The sequence below is a fragment of the Theropithecus gelada genome, chromosome 13 (assembly GCF_003255815.1).
Source record: "Theropithecus gelada isolate Dixy chromosome 13, Tgel_1.0, whole genome shotgun sequence".
NCBI classification, from domain to species: domain Eukaryota; kingdom Metazoa; phylum Chordata; class Mammalia; order Primates; family Cercopithecidae; genus Theropithecus; species Theropithecus gelada.
Window position 1 is genome coordinate 29,356,864 of NC_037681.1, and position 21,197 is coordinate 29,378,060.

General features: G+C 38.7%; 1 protein-coding gene across 5 annotated transcripts in view; it reads right to left on the reverse strand.

The window, feature by feature from the left end:
- Positions 1-21,197, reverse strand: part of MBOAT2 (membrane bound O-acyltransferase domain containing 2) — a 147,939-nt gene that overhangs the window by 46,408 nt on the left and 80,334 nt on the right. For all 5 annotated transcript variants that reach the window (XR_003115296.1, XR_003115295.1, XM_025354337.1 and 2 more), the window contains one exon: positions 2,684-2,779. Coding sequence is in view for 2 of the 5 variants with exons in the window: in XM_025354337.1 (XP_025210122.1) it covers positions 2,684-2,779 (96 nt within the window). In the remaining 3 variants the exon portion in view is untranslated. The remainder of the gene's footprint in view (positions 1-2,683; positions 2,780-21,197) is intronic.

Genomic DNA, 21,197 nt, shown 5'->3' on the forward strand with positions numbered 1-21,197 from the left:
AGTTGCTAATGTTAATATTTCTGTTATCAACATTAAACTAAATTATTTAAAAGTATGTTTTTTGTTTCTATCTTCTACTATGAATAAATGCTTATTTCTCACTTACTATAATTCAAGTATTCAAAGCTCTTAATTTCTCTTTCAGATGGCACAGCCTTTCCCCACATGGCTCTAGTTTCTCCATTTGTGTTGTCTGTTACTTTCCCCCATTTTTCTCACTGTATTTTCAACTTTCTTCTGTACTGAAGTATTATTCCTGACTCAATATATATTTAATGCCACCATGTGCTAAGCACTAGGATGCATGATGAACAAGACCAATATGGTTGCAAATTCTCAGGAGAATTAAATTTTCTAAGTGATTGCAATTCTTTTAAACTTATATAACTATTTCCTAATTTCATTACACTATGATGACAATGTGACCTGGGCTACTTCCTCAAGCTCATGAAGGTTTTCACAGTGGTCCAGCATCTACTGGTCCTGCCCATGAGGTCATGTTCTCCAGGAATACCTACTATCCATAAACCGGATTGCCAACATCTGCTCTCCTTTTCTGCCCTTCCAGGTGTATTTCCCAATTCCATTCAACAGCTTTGATTAACTGGCTTTTTAGTGCATTTAAACTGTTTTGTTTTGACCTGGGCTTTATTTGTTTTTGATGTAATTTCCTTTCATCTGAACCTATTTTTAAGATCTGTGTAGTAAAATATACTTCAATCTCATTAGGGAGAAAAAGGTATTTCCTCTTTCTCTTCTAAAATTCTCTTGTTTCATAGAAGTGACTTTTTTCCCTGAGCTCATACAACTTTGGTCCATTTCTATCGCTGAACAATTTTTTTGTCAGAGGTACCATGATTTTTCCAATACACGTATCCTTAAATTGGATTTATTGCTCATTACTTATGCTGTCCAGATGACTCAAGACTAGTCCAAAGCAGGCCTACTGTATCTTGTTCACTGGAGAAAGCAGTCAAGCCTGACATAAAAAAACATATATAAAGGTTTATCTTCAACTTCCCCATCTGGTACCAAAGTGTTAGCAGATGTCACTTTATAAAGATGGAAAGCAAGTTACTTTATAAGAGCTTGTGCATTTATTTCACAACAGACATATTGTTGTGGGAAGTCAGGGACTCTGAACGGAGGGATGGGCTGGAGCCACGGCAGAGGAACATAAATTGTGAAGATTTCATGGACATATATCAGTCCCCAAAATTGGTACCTTTATAATTTCTTACGCCTGTCTTTACTGCAATCTCTGAACATAAATTGTGAAGATTTCATTTTAATATGGACATTTATCATTTCCCTAATAATACTCTTATAATTTCTTACGCCTGTCTTACTTTAATCTCTTAATCCTGTTATCTTCATAAGCTGAGGATGTATGTCACCTCAGGACCACTACTGTACAAATTGATTGTAAAACGTGTGTTTGAACAATATGAAATCAGTGCACCTTGAAAAATATCAGAATAACAGTGATTTTAAGGAACAAGGGGAGACAACCATAAGGTCTGACTGCCTGTGGGGTTGGGCAGAATAGAGCCACATTTTCTTCAGACATGCAAGTAGGAGAGATATTGCTAAATTCTTCTCCTGGCAAGGAATATTAAATATTAAGACCCTAGGAAAAGAATTGCATTCCTGGGGAGGTCTATAAATGGCCGCTGTGGGAGTCTCTGTCTTATGTGGTTGAGATAAGGACTGAAATATGCCCTGGTCTCCTGCAGTACCCTCAGGCTTATTAGGGTGAAAAAAATCCCACCCTGGTGAATTTGAGGTCAGACCGGTTCTCTGTTCTCGAACTCTGTTTTCTGTTGTTTAAGATGTTTATCAAGACAATATGTGCACAGCCGAACATAGACCCTCATCAGTAATTCTAATTTTGCCCTTGCCTTGTGATCTTGCTTTGCCCTTTGCCTTGTGATCTTTATTGGCCTCAGAAGCACGTGAACTTTGTTCTCCTTTTTTGCCCTTTGAAGCATGTGATCTTTGTGACCTACTCCCTGTTCGTACACCCCCTCCCCTTTTGAAATCCCTAACAAAAACTTGCTGGTTTTACAGCTCAGGGGGCATCATGGACCTACTGATATGTGATGTCACCCCCAGCAACCCAGCTGTAAAATTCCTCTCTTTGTACTCTTTCTCTTTATTTCTCAGACTGGTCGACACTTGGCAAAAATAAAAAGAACCTACATTGAAATATTGGGGGCTAGTTCCCCTGATAACATATAATCAGTTTTGTTACAGGACAAAAAGACTCATCTAGCACCAGGAAGAAAATAAATCCCCTTCGAAGGAACAAATACTAGAAGTTATTTCTACTGCTCAACTGAATACTGGTGTTGAATGGAGAACACTGCAAAGAGGTGAAATGCATAGAAGTAAAATGCATCCTTGAGCATCTTCTCTAGGAAACTCAGACTGACCTAGCCCAAGGACCTAAGAACCAAAGGAAGACCCGTTAGGTAGGAAGAAGCAGAACAAGGCTCTTACTGACTTAGACAGTACTATAAAAGACTACTTACAAGAGGGAAATTCTAAATTTAGAAAGAAATTTTCAACTAAAATATTTAATAATAGCTTTTCACTGGAACTACTAAATGCAAATATATTTTGTTCTTTAACCACCTTGTTAGAATGGATAAACAGGCCACTGAATCAGTTTTCATCTTACCCTGAAAAATCAGCAGAATATTGTCCATAGTCAAAGATATAGACTCGAGTAACTTGGCACACTGTGAGGTATCCCAGAGCAAACACAAAGCAGTAACTGCAAAACAAAAATAAGCTACATTAATGAAGATAAAAGACTCATTTTGTTAAAGAGTACATTTTAAAGTAATTTATTAGCTAAATGACATGGTTCAGAAATTAAATATTACTAGATCTACTCTACAAACAGCCTTCTTTAATAAATTAGGAAAACTCTTTTCTAGCATCTGCTTCAGTTTACTTGACTATCACCTTCAATGGTAAATTCATTTTATTCATTTCCTTGTGAGAGACACACACACACTAATTTATATATCTGAAAGTCATGATCATGAACATAAATACGTGGTTAGTATGTATTCCATTTATTCCTCCTTTCTAGGACACAAAAGTTAGCACAAAAATATTTGGCTAAGGTATACATTAAACAAATTCTTAATAGAATTTTGAAAAAAACTTGTCTTCGATAGTCTAAAAGCATACCTTCTTAGTATGAGTCGGGTGGCATTTACACACATTTCATAGCTATGAACACTTAGTGATTTCTACAAACTTAAGATGCTTGGAATATAGTTAAAATTAAAAACACAGCATGGGAAAAAGAACTTATATATCAACAGGAGAGAAGAGAAACCCAGAAACAGACTCCAGAATACTTAACATTGAATAGGATGAAGGCTGCAATGCAAATTATCAGGGAATGGATGAGTTGTTATCTAATTGGTTCAAAATCTGGGTGGGGAAAAGAAAGCTATGCCTTCATCTCACACCAAAACAATTCTATGCGGATTAATGAATTACATGTAAAATATACAACAAATAGGAACTGTGACTAAATAGTCAAATGTTCTGAAATTGGGGAAAGACTTTCTAAACATATATGATATAGAAGAAATCAAGGGGGGGAAAAACCTTTAACTAAAAAAAAAATTTGACCAAATAAAAATCTTTGTCATGTAGGCAGTTCAGGTGGTTTTATGAAAGTTGTTTCAAACTTTTGACAAATAGTTAATTATAATCTTTTGAATTATTCCTGAGCAAAGAACAGGGAAGGAGAGCTTCTTAATCCAAATGTTTAACAAAGTTAATATATTCATGATTGCTATATCTGACAAAAATAGCATATATGGATACCCATACACAAAGCGTTGAGAAATCACATTTAAAATAATTTCTAAAAATTATGTGGCTGCACTTTCCAAAAATGCCCAAAACAGTATCTCCCATTTCATACGCTCTTCTGCAGCCTGTGCTGCTCCCTGTCAAGAGGAGGAGTCTACCTCTCTGCCCACTTCGAGTGTGGGCTGGCCTTCTAACTGCACAGACCAGCGGATTACAGAAGCAACATTTTGCTAGTTCCAGGTGCGAACCATAATTAACCTGGCAGTTTCTACTTTTTGCCTTTTAGAATTTGGTTGTCGGGAAGAAGTGTGACTATCCTGAGACCACTACATGTAGAGATTCTGGAGGATGAGAGACAATGCACAGAAAGAGAGAGAGAGAAAGAACAAGAGAGAAAAGGTGGGATAAAGGAAGGGTTGGGGATTGGGTTGGGTCTAGGCCCTAATCAAGGAACTGATCACACACATCTAGGAGAGAAGGAAGGAAGGAAAGAGGGGTGAAGGAGAGAGGAGCAGGGTGGAGATGGAGAGTGAGGCACCAAGGAGCACCAAGTGGTTAGACATGTGAGTGAGGAAGCTAATTCCACATGGAAAAAAGATGATGCTATCCAGTGGAACCCTTCCTGAACTGCTTACCCACAGTCATAAGCAACCTAATACAGAGTATCACTTTGTTTTAAGCCACTATGTTTTCATGTAATGACATAATCAAAACAGAAACTGATAACTGAAAATGGGGTGCTACTGTAACCAAACACCTTCATGGAATATGTCAGATAAGAAGCCGTTTCTAAGAATCCTAAGGGCATGCCTCTTAGACATTCTCTTACGATAGATTTAAAAAAAGTTTTTAAGAAGCTCAAGGGTGTTGTCACACAGCACCCCGACTCTCAAAGTAGAAAGGAGGCTGTCTAAAAGAGATTTGTGGGTGCCGTTTCTGTCTAATGTAGAGGATTACAATTAGATACACAGGAAGCCCACATAGTTCTCTAATGGGCTTATAAAAGATTAGACTGAAAAGGAGAGACAGTTCAAAATGAAAAGAGAAGTTTAGGTCCCCAAATTTTACCCATAGGAAGCAGTCTAGCAAAGCTATTCAAATGCAAAACCTGGCCATTTCTTATGAAAAAGGACGACTAGTCCATGGTGTGGAGTCAAGAGCTCAGAGGATGAAGCCAAAAGCCACATAGATGCACTCAAGGGACTGGGTCTGGGCCCTAATCAAGGAACTGATCATACATATCTGTCTGGATTTCACAACCACCGTGGACTAGGGCTGAGAAGCATCTTACAGTCCAATAGTTTTCATTAACAATAGTGTCTCCTACAGCTGTCCTATTGCTGATCATCCCTGGATACTAGGTGTGTGAGGGGCAAAAAGCTTGCCTGTTAGTCCGCTGGCCTTCAGATCAAAAAGAACTGTACTTGGGGACCCACCCCAAGAAGCCTCATCCAGGCCTGACTTAGATGACAAGATCAAGAACTTGAGCTTGATGTCCTAATGAGATGAGACTTTAGGGATCCTGGGAGGAAAGTGAGTAAACTTTCATGTAGGATTCATGTGAACTGTGGGGGCCAGAGGACTGGCTGTCTTTCAAGACTGCTGCCATCAATAACATCCCTCCCTGTTGTACATGTCTAACTCTTTACATCAAGAGCTGAAAGAAAATTCTTGCTATAGTTTGGATGATTGCCTCCTCTAAAACTTCATGTAGAAATCTAATCTCTAACGCTGGAGGTGGGGTCTAATGGGAGGTGTCTGGGTCATGGGGGCAGATCCCTCATGTAGATGAATGCCTTCCCTGGGGGATGAGGAGGTGAGTGAGTTCTCACTCTGTTTATTCTCTTGAGAGCTGGTTGTTAAAAAGAGCCTGGCACCTCCCTGCTCTTTCCTCCGCTCTGGCCACATGGTCTCTGCACACACTGGCTCCCCTTCACCTTCTGCCACATGGAGAAGCAGCCTGAGGCCCTCACCAGAGGCAGATGCTCAATGTTGAACTTTCTAATCATCAGAACCATAAGCCAAATAAACTTTTTCTCTTTATAAATTACCCAGTCTCAGGTATTTCTTTACAGAAACACTAAATTAAGACACTTTCCTGTCCCATCCCCCTTGAATCTATGCTAGACTTAATAACTTGTTTTTACCAATAGAATACAGTGCAAATCATAGACAGAATTAAAAATCACATGATATCTCAACAGATGCAGAAAAAGGATTTGGCAAATATCCTGCATGCCTCTATGATTAAAACCCACAGCAAATTGGTATACAAGGGACATACCTTAATGTAATAAAAGCCATCTATGACAAACCCACAGCCAACATAACACCGAATGGGGAAAAGTTGAAAGCATTCTTGCTGAGAACAGGAACAAGACAAGGATGCCCACTCTCAGCACTCCTCTTCAACACAGTACTGGAAGTCCTAGCTAAAGCAATAAGAAAGACAGAAAGACAGAAAGAAAGAGAGAAAGAGAGAGAGAGGAGAAAAGAAAAGAAAAGGGCATCCACATCAGTAAAAAGGAAGTCAATTTACCTTGAAAACCCTAAGGACTCCTCCAGAAAGCTCCTAGAACTTATTGATAAAAGAATTCAGCAAAGTTTTCTGGATACAAGATTAATGTACAGAAATCCATAGCTCTTCCATACACCAAACAGCAACAAAGTGGATAATCAAATCAGTAATTCAACCCCTTCTACAAGAGCTGCAAAAAAATAAAATACTAAGGAATACACCTAACCAAGGAGTCAAAAGATCACTACAAGGAAAACGACAAAACACTGCTGAAGGAAACCATAGATGACACAAACAAATGGAAAACACATCCTATGCTCATGGATGGATAGAATCAGTATTATGGAAATGACCATACTGCCAAAAGCAATTTACAAATTCAATGCAATCCCCATCAAAATACCACCATCATTCTTCACAGAGTTAGAAAAAGCAGTTCTAAAATTCATATGGAACCAAAAAAGAGCCCGCATAGCCAAAGCAAGACTAAGCAAAAAGGACAAATCTGGAAGCATCACACTACCTGATTTCAAACTATACTATAAGGCCATAGTCACAAAAACAGCATGGTACTGGTATAAAAATAGGCACACAGACCAGTGGAACAGAATACAGAACCCATAAATAAACCCAAATACTTAGAGCCAACTGATCTTCAACAAAGCAAACAAAAAAGTAAAATGGGGAAAGGACACCCTTTTCAACAAATGGATAATTGGCTAGCCACACGTAGGAGAATGAAACTGGATCCTCATCTCTCACCTTATACAAAAATCAACTCAAGATGGGTTAAAGACTTAAACCTAAGACCTGAAACTATAAAAATCCTAGAAGATAACATTGGAAAAACCCTTCTAGACTTTGGCTTAGGCAAGGATTTCATGACCAAGAACCCAAAAGCAAATGCAATAAAAATGAAGATAAATAGTTGGGACCTAATTAAACTGGAGAGCTTTTGCATAGCAAAAGGAACAGTCAGCAGAGTAAACAGACAATCCACAGAGTGGGAGAAAATCTTTACAACCTGTACATCTAATAAAGGACTAATATCCAGAATCTACAACAAACTCAATCAGTAAGAAAAAAACAAACAATCCCATCAAAAAGTGGGCTAAGGACATGAATAGACAGTTCTCAAAAGAAGATATACAAATGGCCAACAAACATATGAAAAAATGCTCACATCACTAATGATCAGGGAAATGCAAATCAAAACCACAATGCGATACCACCTCACTCCTGCAAGAATGGTCATAATAAAAAAACTGTATATAATAGTGTGGATGCAGTGATCAGGGAACACTTCTACACTGCTGGTGGGAATGTAAACTAGTACAGTCACTATGGAAAGCAGTGTGGAGATTCCTTTAAGAATTAAAAGTAGAACTACCATTTGATCCAGCAATCCCACTACTGGGTATCTACCCAGAGGAAAAAAAAAGTCATTATTTGAAAAAGATACTTGCACATGCATGTTTATAGCGCACAATTCACAACTGCAAAACCGTGGAACCAACCCAAATGCCCATCAATCAACAAGTGAATAAAGAAACTGTGGTGTATATATATATGATGGAATACTACTCAGCCATAAAAAGGAACAGCATTTGCAGTGACCTGGATGAGACTGGAGACTATTACTGTAAGTGAAGTAACTCATGAATGGAAAACCAAACATCGTATGTTGTGATATGTGGGAACTAAGCTATGAGGATGCAAAGGCATAAGAATGATACAATGGACTTTGGGGACTTGGGAGGAAGAGTGGGAGGGGGGGCAAGGGATAAAAGATTACAAATATGGTACAGTGTATACCGCTTGGGTGATGGGTGCACCTCGATACAGCGTATCATGACTGTAGCCAGTACAGCTTAAACAGAAAACAAACAAAAAACCAAAAATCTCATTAACATAAGCAAAAATATTAACCAACGTTCATATTGGAACTACATTCATTTGCCAATAATGTGAGCAACTACTTTACTAAACAGGATAGTAACCAAGCATTTATTCATAGTCATTTTGGTCAGATTACAGTTGAATTGCAGCCATAAGTTAGCTATGAGAGTTCAGAAACAAACAAGCAAAAAAAAATCAATGAAAGTGTTTTGTGAGAATCAACGAGCTACACAGAATTGAAAATAAAGGATATTCTATTCTCATTATTATTTGTAAATTGTGCACTAAGTCTGTTAAATTTGTAAAATTTACAATAAACTCACGTATGCATATTTATGCATTTTTTTCTAGAAAGCCAGTTAGTTGGTACTCACCAATATACCCCTACTAGCCACATGTAGTTACTGAGCTCTTGAAATGTGGCTAGTATAAACTAAGATAAGCTGCAATTGTAAAATACACCCCAGATTTTGAAGACTAAGTATAAAAACAAAAATTGTTTTCATTGATTATACTTTGAAATATTATTTTGGCTATATTGGGTAAAACGGAATGTTATTACTAAAATATATTAATGTGCTTTTTTTTTCAGTTTTTAAACTGTGACTACTGGAATTTTTTTTTTTTTTCTGAGACTGAGTCTAGCTCTGTCGCCCAGTCTGGAGTGCAGTGGCACAATCTCAGCTCACTGCAATCTCTAACTCCCAGGTTCAAGCGATTCTCCTGCCTCGGCCTCTCGAGTAGCTGGGACTATAGGTACCCGCCATCACACCCAGCTAATTTTTGTAATTTTAGTAGAGATAAGGTTTCACCACATTGGCCAGGCTGGTCTTGAACTCCTGACCTCAAGTGATCCACCTGCCTCAGCCTCCCAAAGTGCTGGAATTACAAGCATGAGCCACCATGCCCAGCCAGAAACCTTTAAATTATATCTGTGGCTTGCATTGTATTTCTATCACACAGTGCTAGACGGTTTTCCTGAAAAAAGGAAAACAGACACAGCGGGTGGGGCTTTTCACATTTTTGCCACTCTCTCTACCTAGAATATGGATCTGACGGCTGCTGTAGCAGCCATCTTGCACCCATGAGGTAATAAGCTAAGAGGCAGAACAAGGCGGGAAACCTGGTTCTTTAATGACACTGTTGAGCTGCTATACCAGCTCTGGACAATCTAACTTGAGAAAGAATTCTAGGTGGTGGGGGTTTTTCTGTTTTGTTTTGTTTACTGTCTGTACTCCTCCAAAAGCACATCAAACTTTTGTTGCTATCTTGTCTTTCGAATTAGACTGCAGGGAAGGGTGTTGGGAAAAGCCTTTGATTTTTCAAGTTCACACATCAGCAGAGAAAGCAGACATATAAGCCACTATGTGCACAAATTATTTTAAGTGCAACAGTCCATTTATGAATTTCACTGAATGTCTTCAAATAGAAGAATATACATGCAAATAAAATCCAGACCGACCTGGGCAGGATTTAAATAACAGTCCCAATCACTTATTATTATTCCTACCTGTGTGACCTTAGAAAGTGACTATCCTTCTGCTTCCTGGTTCTCTCACTTCTAAAAGGTGGATGCACTATTCCAAGGATCCTGGCTACGGTAACCCCATCACTGTCATCTCACCCTCCTTGCAATTGACTGGTTTATGGGAGGCAGAAAACTTAGGTCTGGTTGATGAAGCCTGACACAGAGCTTTTGGAAAGGCCTTTCTTACTCTTAGTGTGACACTTGCTGTTGGCACGTCTGTATGTGCAGTGTCCATCTTTAGCTTACAAGGAGCTAGCCTGAGGACAAAGTCAATATGCTGAGACGGCAAAATAAGTGTTTTGATGTCCTCATCAACACTGAGCTGCTGAATTAATGAAAACGAGGTGCCTTGTCTCATGACTTCTAGCTTCGAGAGGTAACCTTTCTCTGCTGTTTACACCATTCAGATACTACTATAAGTTGGGATTTCTGCTCTTCACAGCCAAAAGAATTCAGATATGATTATTACTAATATCAAAATAAAATCAACAGCTTCTGAAGAGTTCCAGAACAGAACATTTTCTTATTAATTGAATAAGAACTGTTGAATTGCTGCCTTATTTCAAAAGGTGAAACCACATCTAAAATATCTGTTCACTTAGGTGTTAGATACAGAGTGGAAATTGCTCAGGGAAATTGCTAATTCCCATGTAGCAGCAACTATGGGAATTAATGAACTAGAAAGGCTGAAGAGAACTAAAAACGAATTGTTTTCAAAAAAGGAAAACAGGTGATGTCACCAAAAGGTTCAAAATCCTGATGGGAATGAAAACAAAAACGAACAAATGAGTGTTTGTTTTAACACGATGAAATCAAATTAAACTGTTTACTCTCCGAGGTTCTCAGGCTTCGACGGCTTTGGTTGTAGCCCAACTGCACAGAAGGCTTGCACATTTGAATACTAACTTTTTTCTCTCTATTCTGCCTTCCCCTCTGTTTATATTTGCCAAGACTGTTTACTATGTACTTTCTGTTTTATAGTGTTTTATGCATTTTTTTGAAAAGTTAGAGGAATTACATTACCTGATTTAAAGACTAAGTATGAAGCTTCAGTAACCAAGACAGTATGACATTGGCCTAAAGTTAGACACATAGATCAATGAACAGAATAAAGAGTACAGAAATAAAGCCATACGTAGATGGTAAACTGCAATTCAAAAGGAAGAAGTATTTGCAACAAACAGTGCTGGGACAAATGAACATACATATAGAAAAAATAAATTCCAACCCTTGTCTCTTAACATACACAAAAATTAACTCAATATGGATCACTGATCTAGGCACAAAAACAAGAACTGTAAAACTTCTAGGAGAAACTATTCATAAACCAAGGGCAGACACAGATTTCTCAGTAGAAGATAAAAAGCTCCTAACTAAAAAATGAAATTCACTTCATCAAAATTTAAAAGTTCTGCTCTTCAAAACTCACCACTGAGGAAATGAAAAGGCATAGGTTGAAAACATTTTTTCATAATTTATCTATCTGACAAAGGACTTACATCCAAAACAGAAATAATGAATTATAACAAAAATTAAACCCAACAGTCAACAGATATGAACAAAATGTCCCAAAAGAAGATATACAATTCGTCAAACAGCACAGGAAAAAATGTTTGACATCATTAATCATCAGAGAAATCTAAATTAAAATCACAGTGAAATATCACTATATCCGTCAGACTGAGCACCATGGAAAAGGCTGAGAACACCGACCGCTGGCGGGAACGGAAAGGAATTGGCACTCGTATACATTGCCAGTGGGAGTGTAGAATGGTACAATTACTTTGGGAAGTCTGGCAATTTCTTACTGGATTAAAATATTTTTATCTGATTCCCCAGCAATTCCTCTCCTAGGTGTTTACACAAGAGAAAAGAAAATATGTATCAACAAAAAGACTTGAAGAATGTTTCAGAAGTTTTACTCCTAATAGCCCATTCTTGAATTTTTAAACGACTCAATGTCCACTAATAGGTGAAAGGATACATAAATTGAGATATATTCATACTGTGGAAGAAAAAGGAACAAACTGTGAAACACAACAACAGGGCTGAGTTTTTTAAACATTAAGCTGAGTAAAAAATGCCAGACACAAAAGATTACAGAACGTATGATTCCGTTGCTATGAAATTCTAGAGCGAGCTAAATTGATCTATGGTGACAGAAAGCAGATCATCGGTTGCAGAAGACAGGATGGACTGACTGGAAAAGATCACGAAGGAACTTTCTGGGACAAGTGAAATGTGCTATATCTAGATTTAGAGTGGTAGTCACACTGGTCTATACATTTGTCCAAGCTCATGGAACAGGCAGCTTTATTTTATTTTGGATAAGTTGTACTTAAATAAAACTGATTAAGAAATTATTTGGAAACAAACAATTTTTGCACAAGCCCTTTGCAGATTCCTTCTTATCCTGGGGTCCCAGGGTTCAGTTTGCATCTTTGCTCCATTTACATTCATTTTCAACAGGAAATGGACACAGTGTACAGTGCCCCTAAACAATTACAATAGTAACATCAAAGATCACTGATCTCAGATCACCATAACAGAGACAATAATGTTTGACGTGTTGTCAGAACTATCAAATGTAACACAGAGTCCCTAAGTGAACACATGTTGCTGGAAACCAGCATTGATGGATTTGCTGGGTGCAGGGATGTCACAAACTTTCTGTTTGTTTAACAAAAAGAAAAAAGGCAGTATCTATGGTGCACAATAAAATGGAATGCAATAAAACAGGTGTGCCCATATTTGTTTAACCTGAATTATAGCTCCTACCGGAAAGGCAGAAGGAATACTGAATTAAGGAGCTGTTACTGCTCCAGGCCTAAAAGGCTCGCAAGCCTCACTGAAATAGGCTTTTTATTAAACAGCTTTATTGATGTATAATTTACACACTATGAAATTTACTTATTGTATGTGTACAATTCAACAATTTTTAGTAAATGTGTAGAGTTGTGTGACCATACTGCAAGACCACTGCCCCAAGAGTTTCCTTGTGGTTACTTGCAGTAATCCCTAATTGTACCCTCAACCCTAGGCAACCACCAATCATTTTCTGTCTCTAGATCTGTCTTTTCTGGGAATCTCATGTAAATAAAATAATACAATATGTAGTCTTTTGTATCTGGCTTCTTCCACTTAGCATGCTCTTGAGGTTCATCCATGTTGCAGCATACCTCAGCAGTTTGTTCTTTGTAAACTGCTGAATAGTATTCCACTGCATGAACATGCCACATTTCGTTTATCCTTTCACCAGCCAGTGAATATCTGGGCTGTTTGAAGCTTTTGGCTATTAATGAATAATGCTACTTGATGTGGACATATGTTTTTACCCTGGGTAGAAACCTAACAACAGACTTTTCAGGGCATATGGTAAGTTAATGTTTAACTTTCAACCAAAATGTTTTCCAAAGTGACTATAATTTTTATGCTCCTGTAAGCAACGTCTGAAGATTCCAGTTTCTTCATATCCTCACTAATGCTGGGTATTGTCAGTCTTTTAAACTACATCCATTCTAATGGATATATAGTGGTTATTACATATCATAGTTATAATTTCATTATAGTTTTAATTTGCAATTCACTAATGACTAGTGATCTTGAGCATCTTTTAATTTGCATATTAGCCATGAAATGTCTAACCAGCAGTTTTGTCCATCTTTAAATTGGGTGGTCTTCTTGGTATTGATTGTACGAGTTCTGTACATCTTCTGGATCCAAGTCCTATATCAGACACATGTTTTGCAAGTATTTTTCTCCTGTGGCTTATCTCTTCATTTTCTTAAAGGTGTCTTTTGAATAGTAAAAGTTTTAAATTCTGAAAAACGAGTATTCAATTTTTTTATTTTATTATGATTTATTTTTAATTTTTTTTGAGACAGGTTCTCACTGTTTCTCAGGCTGGAGCACAGTGGTACAATCATAGCTCAATGTACCTTGGACTCCTGGGTTCAAGTGATCTTCCTGCCTTAGCCTTCCAAGCAGCTAGGACTACAGGTGTGCACCACCACATTGGGGTACTTTTCTACTTAAAAACAATTGGGTCTCACTATGTTGCCCAGGCTGGTCTCAAACTCCTGGCCTCAAGTAATCCTCTTCCCTCAGCTTCCCAAAGTGCTGGGATCATAGGCATGTGCTACCACACCCAGCCAATTTTATTCTTTATGGACAATTCCTTGGTGGTCATACCTAAGAAGTCTTTGCCCAACTGAAAAGTCACAGAGAGTTTCTCCCATATTGTCTTCTGAAGTTTTAAAGGTTTAGCTGCTACATTTAGGACTACGATGCATTTTAAGTTGATTTTTATGTACGATGTGAGGTAAGGATCAGGTTCATTTCTGTGCATATAGAAACCTGATTGTCCCAGCACTGTGTATTGAAAAAACTATCCTTTTCCAACTGCCTTGGCACTTTTGTCAAAACTCAACTGACCATAAAGGTTTATTTTGGAACTCTCAATTTTGTTGCAAAGATTTATATGTCTATCCTTATGCCAATAGCACAATGTCTTGATCACAGTAGTATTAGTTTTGAAACTCAGGAGTATAAATCCTCAAACTCTGTTGTTCTTTTTCAAAATTATCTCGGTTATTTAAGGTCCTTAGTATTTCCATATAAATTTTAGGAAAAGCTTAAAACCTGCCAGTGTTTCTGTTAGGAATTGCATTAAATCTACAGATGAATTTGTGAAGAAATTCCATCTTAACAATGTAAAGTCTTCCAACTCATAAGTATAAAATACTTCTCCATTTAATCTTCCTTCTCTCAGGAATGTTTTATAGTTTTCAAGTGCAATTGCAATTATTTTATTAAATTTATTCCTAAGTATTTTATTCTTTTTGATGTTGCTGTGAATGGAATTGTTTTTATACCTGCATTTCTGGACTCTCAATTTGTAATATATAGAAATATAACTGATTTTGCACACTGGTCTTATAAACTGCAACCTTGCCAGCCTCATTTATTAGTCCCAAGAGTATTTTTCTCTGGCTATTCTAACACTCATCTGGTTTCTGTTTGCATGGCTTACATCTTTTCCACTCTTTTACCTTCAACCTATTCATGTCTTTAAAGTGTTTTTCTTGTAGACAACAAACATATGGTTAGATTTTTTTTTTTCATCCAGTCTGACAACTTCTGACTTCTGATTAATATTTACTGTAAGTATTTATATGGTTAGATTTAACTGCTATTTGTTTTAGCTATGTCTCAGGCCTTTTTTGTTCCTCCTTTAGTGCCTTCTTTTGTATTAAACAAATATTTGGTAGTGAACTATTTTAATTCCTCTGTTGATTCTTTCAATGTATACTTTTTAGTTATTTAGCAATTGCTCTAGGAATTACCATGTGTCTCATTTCATCACAATCTATTTCAGATTAATACTGACTTAATTCTGATAAAATATGGCCAGCTTGCTCCAATACAGCTTCATTTTCTGTCATCCTTTGAGCTATTACTGTCATATATACGGCATCTACTAATTTTACAATACCAATAATATAGCATTATAGTTATTGCTTTAAACACTGTTTTGTCCTTTAAAAACTCAAGAAAAGAGAGATGCATACAGACTTCCACATTTACCCACCTGTTTACCATTTCTGGAGCTTCTCATTCCTTCCTATGGACTTCCTTTCAACCTTAAGGACTTCCTTTGGAATTTCTTATAAAGCAGGTCTTTGTTTATCTTGGAATGTCTTTACTAAACCTTCATTTCTGAAGGATAATTTTGCTGGATATAGAACTTGTAATTGAAAATTTTTCCTTCAGCATTTTGAATATGTCATTCTATTTCCTTCTGGCCTCCACTGTTCTGATAAGAATTTTATCATTGCTGTCTCTAAAATGAGTTGTTTTTCCCTCACTGCTCTCAAGATATTCTCCTCATCTTTGTCTTTCAGCAGTATGACTTAGTGAAGATCTGTTTGTGTTTATCCTATTTGAGGTCTGTTGAGCTTCTTGGATCCACAGATTAATGTTTTACATCAAATTTGGGATATCAATGGCCATCATTTCCTCAAATGCTTTTTCTGTCCCTTTCTCTCTCCCCTCTCTTTTGTAACTCACATTAAACATTGTTGGTGCATGGGATATTATTCCATAGGTCTCTGAAGCTCTGTTTATTTTTCTTCAATATTTTTTATACCTTTTTTCTTCAGATTGGCTAATACCTTTGACATACCCTTAAGTTCACTGATTCTTTGGCCATTGCAAATCACTATGTAGCACTTATCGTGAACTTTTCATTTCGGTTCATTACTTTTCAGCTCTAGGACTTTCATTTGTTTCCTTTTCAAAGTTTCCATTTCTTTATCTATATTCCCTATTTGTTAAATCATGATCCTCATTATCTTAGTTCTTTAAATGTATTTATAACAGTTGTTTTGTCTGGTAAACCCAACATCTGGGTCCATTTAGAGGCGGTTTCAATTGACTGCTTTTTTCCTCATTTCTTATAATTTTTTAAACTGGACATGTTAGATAATACATGACAGTAACTCTGGATTTTAATCAACTTTTTCTTGAGCACTGCTGGGCTGTTTTTGTTTCTTAGCCTGAAGTTAATCCACTGAATCTTTCTCACTCACAGTGAGAACTGATGCAGCAGCTGATGTCTCTACTCAGTTTTTTAAAGCCTCAGTGTTATCTTTTAGCCTCACTCTAGAGGTTGCCCCCGTGTCTGCATATCTGAGTGGTCAGTCAATGATTAGTCGGAGCTTATGCTCAAACACCCGAAGCAAGTAAGAGAGTTGTTCAAAGTTCCATCTTTTTCCAGCCAGCCCTAGCTTTTACTTTCCCCCAGGTCCTCTCAGGCCTCATCTGTGCTGAGATGCAGCCATCATCAGCCAGGGGTGTGTGGAGATCTCATCAAGTCCCTTGATGGCTCTCTCACTTCCAAGATCTCCCTGTTAAATGATGGACCACCCTTAGGCTAGGAAAGCTGGAGGCATTCTGTTAGCTACTGCATGGGGTTCTCTGCCTTTCACTCCAAATCAAGTCAGCTGGTTTTCACGGCCAGCCTTGCCCTTGAAACCACGTTTGCAAACATTACAGTGGTAAGGGAGGTCTGACATAACTGACTCAAGCTGGCTTCTATCAGGCTAAACTGCTTTTGGAGGGGTTATAATAAACCTTTCTTGAACTGATCCTGCCCTTGTTCAAAAGTTGAAAGGGGACTGAGATTCCGAGATGGCCGAACAGGAACAGCTCCAGGCTACATCTCCCAGCGTGAGCGACACAGAAGACGGGTGACTTCTGCATTTCCAACTGAGGTACCGGGTTCATCTCACTGGGGCATGTTGGACAGTGGGTGCGGGACAGTGGGTGCAGCCCACCAAGCGAGAACCAAAGCAGGGCAAGGCATCACCTCACCCGGGAAGCACAAGGAGTAAGGGAATTCCCTTTCCTAGCCAAGGGAAACCGTGACACACAGCACCTGGAAAATCGAGTCACTCCCACCCTAATACTGTGCTTTTCCAAGGGTCTTAGCAAACGGTACACCAGGAGATTATATCCCGCACCAGGCTTGGAGGATCCCATGCCCACGGGGCCTCCTTCATTGCTAGCACAGCAATCTGGGGTCTAACTGCAAGATGGCAGCGAGGCTGGGGGAGGGGCATCCGCCATTGCTGAGGCTTGAGTAGGTAAACAAAGTGGCCTGGAAGCTGGAACCGGGTGGAGCCCAGCGCAGCTCAAGAAGGCCTGCCTGCCTCTGTAGACTCCACCTCTGGGGACAGGGCAAAGCCAAACAAAAGGCAGCAGAAACCTCTGCAGATTTAAATGTCCCTGTCTGATAGCTTTGAAGAGAGTAGTGGTTCTCCCAGCATGGAGTTTGAGATCTGAGAACGGACAGACTGCCTCCTCAAGTGGGTCCCTGACCCCCGAGTAGCCTAACTGGGAGGCACTCCCCAGTAAAGGCAGACTGACACCTCACATGGCCAAGTACCCCTCTGAGATAAAGCTTCCAGAGGAACGATTAGGCAGCAACATTTGCTGTTCAGCAATATTCACTCTAATGCAGCCTCTGCTGCTAATACCCAGGCAAACAGGGTCTGGAGTGGACCTCTAGCAAAAACTCCAACAGACCTTCAGCTGAGGGTCCTGACTGTTAGAAGGAAAACTAACAAATAGAAAGGACATCCACACCAAAACCCCATCTGTACGTCACCATCATCAAAGACCAAAGGTAGATAAAACCACAAAGAGGGGAAAAAACAGAGCAGAAAAGCTGAAAATTCTAAAAATCAGAGCACCTCTCCCCCTTCAAAGGAATGCAGCTCCTCACCAGCAGCAGAACAAAGCTGGACGGAGAATGACTTTGACGAGTTGAGAGAAGGCTTCAGACGATCAAAATTCTCCAAGCTAAAGGAGGAAGTTCGAACACATCACAAACAAGCTAAAAACCTTGAACAAAGATTAGATGAATGGCTAACTAGAACAACCAATGTAGAGAAGTCCTTAAATGACCTGAGAGAGCTGAAAACCATGGCACGAGAACTACATGACAAATGCACAAGCTTCAATAAGTGATTCGATCAACTGAAGAAAGGGTATCAGTGACTGAAGATCAAACTGATGAAATGAAACTAGAAGAGAAGTTTGGAGAAAAATAGAGTAAAAAGAAACAAACAAAGCTCCTGAGAAATATGGGACTATGTGAAAAGACCAAATCTACATCTGATTGGTATACCTGAAAGTGATAGGGAGAATGGAACCAAGTTGGAAAACACTCTGCAGGATATTATCCAGGAGAACTTCCCCAACCTAGCAAGGCAGGCCAACATTCAAATTCAGGAAATACAGAGAATGCCACAAAGATACTCCTCAAGAAGAGCAACCCCAAGACACATAATTGTCAGATTCACCAAAGTTGAAATGAAGGAAAAAAAGTTAAGGACAGCCAGAGAGAAAGGTTGGGTTACCCACAAAGGGAAGCCCATCAGACTAACAGCGGATCTCTCAGCAGAAACTCTACAAGCCAGAAGAGTGTGGGGGCCAATATTCAACATTCTTAAAGAAAGGAATTTTCAACCCAGAATATCATATCCAGCCAAACTAAGTTTCATAAGTGAAGGAGAAATAAAATCCTTTACAGACAACCAAATGCTGAGAGATTTTGTCACCACCAGGCCTGCCCCACAAGAGCTCCTAAAGGAAGCACAAACATGGAAAGGAACAACTGGTACCAGCCACTGCAAAAACATACCAAAATGTAAAGACCATCGATGCTAGGAAGAAACTGCATCAACTAATGAGCAAAATAACCAGCTAACATCATAATGACAGGATCAAATGCACACATAACAATATTAACCTTAAATGTAAATGGGCTAAATGCTCCAATTAAAAGACACAGACTGGCAAATTGGATAAAGAGTCAAGACCCATCAGTGTGCTATATTCAGGAGACCCATCTCATCTGCCGAGACACACACATAGGCTCAAAATAAAGAGATGGAGGAAGATCTACCAAGCAAATAGAAAACAAAAAAAGGCAGGGGTTGCAATCCTAGTCTCTGATAAAACAGACTTTATTTATTTATTTATTTATTTTGAGATGGAGTCTCACTCTGTTGCTCAGGCTGGAGTGCAGTGGTATGATCTCAGCTCACTGCAAACTCTGCCTCCTGGGTTCATGACATTCTCCTGCCTCAGTCTCCCCAATAGCTGGGACTACAGGAGCCCGCCACCACGCCCAGCTAATTTTTTGTATTTTTAGTAGAGACGGGGTTTCACCATGTGAGTCAGGATGGTCTCAATCTCCTAACCTTGTGATCCTCCTGCCTCAGCCTCCCAAAGTGCTGGGATTACAGGCATGAGCCACTGTGCCCGACTGATAAAACAGACTTTAAACCAACAAAGATTAAAAGAGGCAAAGAAGGCCATTACATAATGGTAAAGGGATCAATTCAACAAGAAGAGCTAATTATCCTAAATATATATGCACCTAATACAGGAGCACCCAGACTCATAAAGCAAGTCCTTAGAGATTCACAAAGACACTTCTTAGACTGCCACACAATAATAATGGGAGACATTAACACCCCACTGTCAACATTAGACAGATCAACGAGACAGAAAGTTAACAAGGATATCCAGGAATTGAACTCAGCTCTGCACCAAGCAGACCTAATAGACATCTACAGAACACTCCACCCCAAAGCAACAGAATATACATTCTTCTCAGCACCACATCACACTTATTCCAAAACTGATCATATAGTTGGAAGTAAAGCACTCCTCAGCAAATGTAAAAGTACAGAAATTATAACAAACTGTCTCTCAGACCACAGTGCAATCAAACTAGAACTCAGGATTAAGAAACTCACTCAAAACTGCTCAACTACATGGAAACTGAACAACCTGCTCCTGAATGACTACTGGGTACATAACGAAAGGAAGGCAGAAATGAAGATGTTCTTTGAAACCAATGAGAACAAAGATACAACATACCAGAATCTCTGGGACACATTCAAAGCACTGTGTAGAGGGAAATTTATAGCACTAAATGCCCACAAGAGAAAGCAGGAAAGATCTAAAATTGACACCCTAACATCACAATTAAAAGAACTAGAGAAGCAAGAGCAAACACATTCAAACACTAGCAGAAGGCAAGAAATAACTAAGATCAGAGCAAAACTGAAGGAGATAGAGACACAAAAAATCCTTCAAAAAAATCAATGAATCCAGGAGCTGGGTTTTTGAAAAGATCAACAAAATTGATAGACCGCTAGCAAGACTAATAAAGAAGAAAAGAGAGAAGAATCAAATTAAAAAATGATAAAGGGGATATTACCACCGACCCACAGAAATACAAACTACCGTCAGAGAATACTATGAACACCTCCACGCAAATAAACTAGAAAACCTAGAAGAAATGGATAAATTCCTGGACACATACACTCTCCCAAGACTAAACTAGGAAGAAGTTGAATCCCTGAATAGACCAATAACAGGCTCTGAAATTGAGGCAATAATTAATAGCCTACCAACCAAAAAAAGTCCAGGACCAGATGAATTCACAGCCGAATTCTACCAGACGTACAAGGAGGAGCTGGTACCATTCCTTCTGAAACTATTCCAATCAACAGAAAAAGAGGGAATCCTCCCTAACTCATTTGATGAGGCCAACATCATCCTGATACCAAAGCCTGGCAGAGACACAACAACAAAAAAGAGAATTTTAGACCAACATCACTGATGAACATTGATGTAAAAATCCTCAATAAAATACTGGCAAACCGAATCCAGCAGTACATCAAAAAGCTTATCCACCATGATACAAGTGGGCTTCATCCCTGGGATGCAAGTCTGGTTCAACATACGCAAATCAATAAACATAATCCAGCATATAAACAGAACCAAAGACAAAAACTACATGATTATCTCAATAGATGCAGAAAAGGC